This window comes from Corylus avellana, chromosome 10 (genome assembly GCF_965113065.1).
Source record: "Corylus avellana chromosome 10, dhCorAvel1.hap1.2, whole genome shotgun sequence".
In the NCBI taxonomy this organism is placed as follows: domain Eukaryota; kingdom Viridiplantae; phylum Streptophyta; class Magnoliopsida; order Fagales; family Betulaceae; genus Corylus; species Corylus avellana.
The window spans coordinates 21,431,872-21,439,498 of NC_142499.1; the positions used below are offsets into that span (position 1 = coordinate 21,431,872).

The 7,627-nt window shown below is 33.7% G+C and overlaps 1 protein-coding gene across 1 annotated transcript; it reads right to left on the minus strand.

Moving 5' to 3' along the window:
• Window positions 1-2,336: 2,336 nt before the first annotated feature.
• On the minus strand, window positions 2,337-5,250 carry LOC132191963 (jasmonate-induced oxygenase 2). The gene is made up of 3 exons (XM_059607114.2): window positions 4,414-5,250; window positions 3,411-3,741; window positions 2,337-2,886 (listed from the first exon to the last, which is right to left on the minus strand). Exons 1-3 carry the CDS (start codon window positions 4,929-4,931, stop codon window positions 2,638-2,640), a joined length of 1,098 nt encoding a protein of 365 aa, XP_059463097.2. The 5' UTR covers window positions 4,932-5,250; the 3' UTR covers window positions 2,337-2,637.
• Between the last annotated feature and the right edge of the window lie 2,377 nt (window positions 5,251-7,627).

Genomic DNA, 7,627 nt, shown 5'->3' on the forward strand with positions numbered 1-7,627 from the left:
TATAAAATAATTTATATTCATTTAAAATAAAGAGAATCCTTCGTGAGGAGGGTGTAAAAATATTAATTAAATAATTAAATTTATCATTTATTATCAACTATCATAGTAATGCTACAGATATAACTCTTTTACAACTTTTAACATGCGTAAAGTTGTAAGCATTTAAAACCTTATGATAGCCTCCAACATTTGTAAGAAGTTAAAAAAGAATTGTATGTCTTAGTGGTTTTTTTTTTTTTTTTTTTTTGATGGAATTGAACCCTATGAGTGCTGTTGAAAAATTAATTAAATGATCAAATTTGGAGAATTTGCCTTTATGAACCATTAAGATGGCCTGGCTTGCAATTGGAATAGGCTGGCTCTATAGCCCACTGCCAGGGCCCAACCTGATCATCAGATGATTACATTTCAAATGATTTGGGCCCTGGCTTGTGCAGCCCAATTTATTTAAGAGGTGCCAAATACTAGTAATAATCATTTATGGATAAGCTAATAAGAATATGTAGGAAAAAAGAAACATAAAACAAGGCCCGTTTAGTAATAAAAAATTATTGATGTGATATAAATGTAAAAAATGATTTTTTATTTTTTATTTTTATTTTTTTGAGAGAAATGAAAAAAAGGGGAGGTGTATTGCCAAATACACCAACTTATTCATCTCTTATCTCATTCTCATACCAATAGGCTCATGTGGTAATGCTTACCAACCCTTAGATTAACCTTTTATATATATATATATATATATATATATATATATATATTAAAAATAAATTTAATTATATAATTAATATTCTAACATTTTTCATCAAAGTCGTCACATCTCTCTTGGACATTAGCAAAAATTTTTCACGTATGAGGATGAGGATTAAAGGAAATTGAGTAGAGATGGAGAAAGCCCTGGTTGTGTCGCATTCATCCCATAAAGGTTAACATTGATAATATCTTACTATAACTTTATGAAGGCACCGCCATTTGACTTATTAAAAACGTGGACGTGCTTCAGCTCCACCGCAAATTAAATCATATATTTTGAAATGACACGCCAAACAGATTTTTTCTTTTTTCTTTTTTTCGAATTAGATATATATATTTTTTAATTTAGTCAATAAAATTGAAAATAAAATATCTGATTTTTATATATATTTTTTAATTAGTGCACGTGCATTTTGTCTTCAAAAAGACACGTGTTACTTTTTGATTGATTATGACGAAGTAGCACCAATAGAAATTTGTTGAAAAGTAGACGAAATGATCTATTTGATAACGGTTTTAATCTTTGTTAGAAGAGTTTTCAACACGGTGGATTGCACATTCTTTGGAGCCTTCAAGATCTACAACACATCGTCGTCGTACTAGAGAAATACGCTTGAGAGAATATGAGAAGATATTAGATTATTCAAGATCTGAAAGGATATTTCATGATGTTTTAGTACATCGTGTAGGGGCCTATTTATAGGTTTGGACTGTAGAAGTAGGCTTGAACTAGCTCTTCTTATTTGAGTTGTATTGAGAATCCATAATTAAAATAGAACTTAACAGCTATTATGTAGAAATAAACTTTCAACAGATATTATATAGATGTAATCTTGAGCAGTCATCTTGTAGAGATAAGTAGGACGTCTTTATTCTAATATTATCCCAATTGGAATATAAGACTACTAATTAATTAAATAGCCCTTGCTATTTAATTAATATCTTTATAGGCCTATCCTTAGCCATTGGGCCCAAAATTTGTTGGGCTTATAGTGTGAATTTATTCCCTACAATCTTAAAAAATAAATTAATAAATTTTAAATTTTAAGAAACAATTTAATAGAAAGTGATAACTCCTAAGATTTTTTCGTGAATTATACGTTGGAGAAGTCGAGGAAGCAGGTGTGACTCTGTGTGTAATGCGACATGATTGGTTTTGGTTCCTGAATTAATTAACCCACGCTACACACGAAGTTCTCATGCAACTGAAAAAAAGGGGAGCCAAAATTCAATGCAATTATGCATATCATATGATTCTTATTTAGAATAAATAAATCATATCATATGATTCTTTTCGGTGTCTACAACATCATGCCAGATCATCACTTCAAGTTCTCATATCCAACTAGAGAAAAAAGTGGCCTCCTATAATTCAATTTCTTTGTATCATTCATTTTGTTTCCTGAATTAACTCCAACTTTTTATATAATTCAGCAATTAGTGTACCGATCGTTAATAATTCAGCAATTTGGTGTACGGATCGTTAATAATTCAGATAAAATATTCAAATATGTGGTTGGATTGCTCAAAATTACTATACTTCGTGGTTTGATTCATTTGATTGGCTAAATAGACATAAGCAATGACTACCAACTTATCAAGAAAACAAGAAAAGATTTGTATACATGACATTTAGAGCAACATTTCACATCACATCATTCATTTTCTTTCCTTTCTGGATTATTGACATGAAAAAAAAAAAAAAAAAAAAAAAGGGAAAAAAAAAGAAAAAAGAAAAGAAAAGAAAAAGAGGGGCAAATTGAGGCTCTAATATATATTGTCTCTGGCTTCTTCCCATTCAATTCAAGTTTTTTAACGAAGGATTATTGAGAATGAGGTGCCAGCGAGATTACCAACTTTATAGAGAAATATAGAAAAAGGAAATTATCTGGGGGATTTTAAGGATTCAACTTGAGCCTTGCCACAGGGGCCCTTTGTCCTAATATAAACCCTGTATTCATCAAATGTCATCGGCGGATAAAGCGCCGGCCGGTCCTCGGTCACAAGCTCCTTGGCAGGTTCAATCGGTAAATCGCTTTTTGGGTTATAAAACAAGGCCAGCGAAACACGGTCTTTGGCTGAATTCACGATCACCCGGTGGTCCACACTCTTGTAAATTGCATTACTCACTACCTAAATACACATCAATCACAACCTGATCAGTTATGATAATAAATTTTTTTTTTTTTTTAATTTTTTACAATGAAAAATAAATATGCAGCAATTTGTTGATTAAATTGTTGCCCATCTAGATAGAAGACGTGAAAAAAACTCTTATGGTCTCATTTGCCCGGATAAGTGGGCGGACCCGTGGATACCCACTCGGACACATAAGTCCCATGGAAATTGCCTGAATTTTTAGCAATTCGAAAAACAAAGTTGTTGAAGATCTCTTCAAATTTGAACCCAGTTTATGGATTTGAATCACTAGTAATTTGCCGTCTGAATTACTGGCAATTCAGATAATAAATGTGAAAGAATTTTTATGAGATTTATCAGCCCAATAAGTAGGATATGCCGGTGAGTCCCGTGAGAATTGTCAGAACTGTTAGCACATGTGGGACATATTTTAATTTAATAGATTGATAGTTAAATTTTGGAGGAAAACTTTATGTTGCACAGTTTAGGGAGAGGGAGAGAGAGAGAGAGAGCGAGACCTGAATTTGATCCCCCATGTTGACGATGAAGGCATTTGGGGCAGGGTCAACAGTGACCCACTCGTTGAATTTACGGACTTGGAGGCCGGAAACATTCTCATCGGGCAGGAGAAGGGTCAAGCCACCGGGATCGGAGTGCGGGGAGAGGCCAAGAGTTAGGTCAGGCTGAGGGCATTTAGGGTAAAAATTAACCCTTAAGCATGCACCGATATTGTCACCTCCAAAGGCATTCTGAAGATACTCCTCCCCAAGCCCAAGATTTATGGACAATACCTTCATCAATCTTCCACATAGCTTTACCACTTCGTCACCGTATTCCCTAATCAATTTCCTGAAAAAAATAAAAATATATATAAAAATATTCTAAACACGGTAATTAATTAAGATCTGTTGTAAATCCCACTGGAATAAGACAAAAGCTTATATATAATTGATTCATTTAGCACTTTAGGTGGATCATCATAAAAACATATATATATATATATATTTGTGAGTATCATCATAAATAAATATTGTATTTGAGATTATCCGGCAATGACGGAAACAAAGAGCAAAAGTCCAATCCGCATCTTTAAGAGGTCAAACGACGTGCTTATGCCGCCTTTACGTACATCCCCTCATTTCAGGAGTAGCGGTTGTACTACTCATAAAAAGTTAAAGGTCCAAGGGGACCAAGAAGCAAACTTTTTGGACAATCGCGTGCATGAAATAATAGTACTACTAGATTTTTTTTCTTACAGGGGGCCAATACCAGTGGCAACCAAAAGCTTCAAAAACTTTCTATGGGTAATCCTTTTTAAAAATATTATATTAATATTTATAAAAATAAATAAATAAGTGTAAAACAGTGATTTATTCAAAAGATTTCGCTCCATATGTATGTAAATACAGAGGATAAGAAAGCATAGCTTTAGATGTTACCCAGAGCATTAATTAGATGAAACTTAATTAACGTCATTGTATCATGTTTTTCAACCACTCGCGGAGAAACAAACAAACATACCTGCATGATGGTGGAAGTGCAGGCCACTTGCTCTCTTTCCTCAGCGACTGAGGCATGTAATGGAGGAAGAAATAGTCGCTCCAGTCAAGAATCGCTCCCTTCTCGACGCCCAACCGACTACCGTACCCTTCGTACGTACTCGGCGAGTTGGCATACTCTTGCTTCGCTTCAATCGGGAGGAGAAAGAACTCCCGCCACACCTCTCTCGCGCGCCTCATCAGCTCGTGGCTCACACCGTGGTTCACGACCTGAAAGAATCCCCACTCGCGGCAAGCGTGTGAGATGAGCCCCAGCGTCTCCTCGCAGAGACTCTGGTCGTCGCTGAAAAGGTTTTGCAGGTTAATGATTGGGATGTTAATGCGAGTCGCCTCAAAATTCTTGGTGGCGGCGGCGGTGTTGTTCCATGAAGGCCTGTCGGAGGGGGGCTTGATGTAGCGCGCTGGGATTGCGCTTATCCCACTCTCCGACAAGGATTGGACTCGAACCACCGGCTCCGGCCAACTTAGCAAGCAGTTCATCTTTTTTTTTTCGTCTGTTGAAAGACAAAGACAAAGTAGGTTTATGTTTATGTTTATGTTTATGGTGGATGGGTGAGAGAGACCTGGATAAGTATATATATATATATATATATATAAAGATTGGGAGGACCACAGCTAATTTCGGCGCCGTGACGAACTTGATTTGGTAATGATCATATTTAAAAGATATTAGAAAAAGAAAGAAAGAAAGAAAGATGGTGGTGTTTCAAAGTGCTGTCCTTGTGTTTCTATCTCTTATTACTGCAGGAGGGTAGGAAGAAAATAGAGAAGGAAAAGCGAATTGCTTGGGTTGGCGTACTGAGCACTGGGGTTTCACTATTTAAGGCTGGGTGGATCCGGAGCTGGTTGGGTGGGCCTGTTTTGGACCAGGCTAGCTCTGGAGAAAAATTGCAGTTGACGCAAGCATTTAATAGACATGTGGTTTAGAAGCGACTGATGCCAGAGACCAGCTTTATCAACATGTCTTTTATTAGAGACAGTAAAGCAGCATTTTCAACACACGTGTCTTGCACAGGTTCAATCACCAAGCCGCAACCAGTTGTCTCATGAGTCATGAAACATATGTCTTTTTAGAGGCACAAAACTTTTTTACTAAATTTTGGCCTAATTTTTTTTTAAAACAAAATAATTTTTTTTTTTTTTTTGAAGCAATAACATCGTATGTGGTCATTTTTTATTTGATATTTTTTTTCTTTAAAAAAATATTCATTTTTTTTAAAAAAAATGGATATTATTATGAAAAAAAATACCATTTAAAAAAACAATACCAAAAAAAAAAAAAAGATCACATAGAATATTATTGATTGAATTTTTTTTTTAATTTTTAATTTTGTTTATTTAAAAAATGACCACATAAAAAAAAAATTGGGCCAAAATTATATTAAAAAATTGTGTCTTTATCATTTTTCTTTATTTTTAAGAGTAAATATTACGCTTGATTCATCTTTATTTGATTGGGATGACAATGCTTATAATTATGAAATAAAAATATAATTTATAGCATTTTTTAAAATTTTTTTATGAAAATTACAGTTTTGTTTTTCTTTTTATAATTTAGGTGGAAAAGGCACAATATAAGTGAAAAAACAATTAAATAATAAAATGTGATTATTTAGTGACGATAAAAATAAAAAAAATAAAAAAAAATTTAGTACTTGTAACACCACTTTTATGGTTTTGTTGATATAGATTTAATTGTTTATGTCATATAATAATTTGAAACAGTTGGAGTGATTAGATTTCGCATACTTTTCTTGCCACGAAAGAGAAATTAGCTTTTGGCCGAAAAAGGAACAGGAATATCACAGACTCCCAGGAATATCAGACTCACAGAATGCGTCCGCGACATAGATTCTGTTCGTCTACATGTTTCTTCGTAAGACATAGTGTAGTGGTCAACTATCGAATCTAAGTAAATGACGACTAATATAAAGATTATCTCAAAAGTTTAGGAAAATATATTATTATAATTCACTTTACAAATTTAAGTGGCAGTTTAGACCATTCTCGCATGGAATATTAGTGAAAAAATTGGATTATTTAATAATTAATTATTTGTCACCTCAATTATCACGTCAATTTATAATATATTTATTTCTAAAATTATACTCTTAATTGTACTAATATATAATTTCTCGAATACGGGATTCTAAAAAAAAAACAGCCTGATTTTTTACTGCACTAGTAAGTGCCCTCCCTTTTTTATCCTACTCAATGGCGAGAAGATTAAAAGCATGGCGGACAATTTTGACACGACTTATAAATTCGATACGAAAAAATAGGTATTGGGTTTAGCCTTATCAGGTTTGGGTTTTAATCGGATCTACTCGATAAAGACTTAGTTAATTTCGTGTTTGGTGGGTCAACCCGCTAGACCTGTTTAATTTTTTTTTTCATAAAAGTAAAAAAAATCTCCTGGCTGTATTATTAATGGACTATCTAATATGTATATAGTTAAAAATTACTAATTTTGTAAATGTGCTGATCTAGGCCTCCTATTTTTGATAATGAATGTGTGGATTTGGATTGTAAGGGTGCAAAATAGGCATATATTGAGCTTGTATTACATTGCAATGATCCTAAGCCACATGATATATACCGAATTGGCTATGTTACCATTTATCATAAGATGAGTACGCATTAGACACATCATACCCAAAAAGAACAGTCAAAATTAGGCTATGCATATTTGCTTAACATAGCTCAGATCATCATACTACAGAGGTCATTAAGAATTTGACTGGGTCGTATATTGAATGTGCACATTAAGACTATATAAGTGACTAAAAATTAATTACAATTTGTTAACAATTAACAATGTTATTGGTATTATTATTATTACATTTTTTAAAAAATTTTAGGGTTTAGGGCTTTTTAAACAGGTTGGGTCGCATCGGGTTACCTACTAAGAACATAGGTCGTGTCAGATCGTGTCAATCCGATATGACTCTGTTATTTTAAACGGGTCGTGTCGGGTTATCCGGCTATTTTTTCGTGTTATAATCATATCAAACTCGCCAACTCGTTTAGCTAAACGAGTCGTATTTGTGTATAGATTAATCGGATCGCAAGTCTTTACGGGTCATGTCAGTACCTGTCTTCTTCTTTTATGAGCATGTTCAGTTTTGCTACAACTACAAGCAAGACATTAGACATTATTCAAAATTTAAGGCTAA

What these genes read in the sequence shown, in the direction of transcription:
- LOC132191963 (XM_059607114.2), bottom strand. Translation starts at nt 4,931, where the DNA reads ATGAACTGCTTGCTAAGTTGGCCGGAGCCGGTGGTTCGAGTCCAATCC. An exon ending in GCACTTCCACCATCATGCAG is followed by an intron (nt 3,742 to 4,413) that starts GTATGTTTGTTT and finishes TATTTTTTTCAG; the next exon opens with GAAATTGATTAGGGAATACG. An exon ending in ACATGGGGGATCAAATTCAG is followed by an intron (nt 2,887 to 3,410) that starts GTCTCGCTCTCT and finishes ATGTGTATTTAG; the next exon opens with GTAGTGAGTAATGCAATTTA.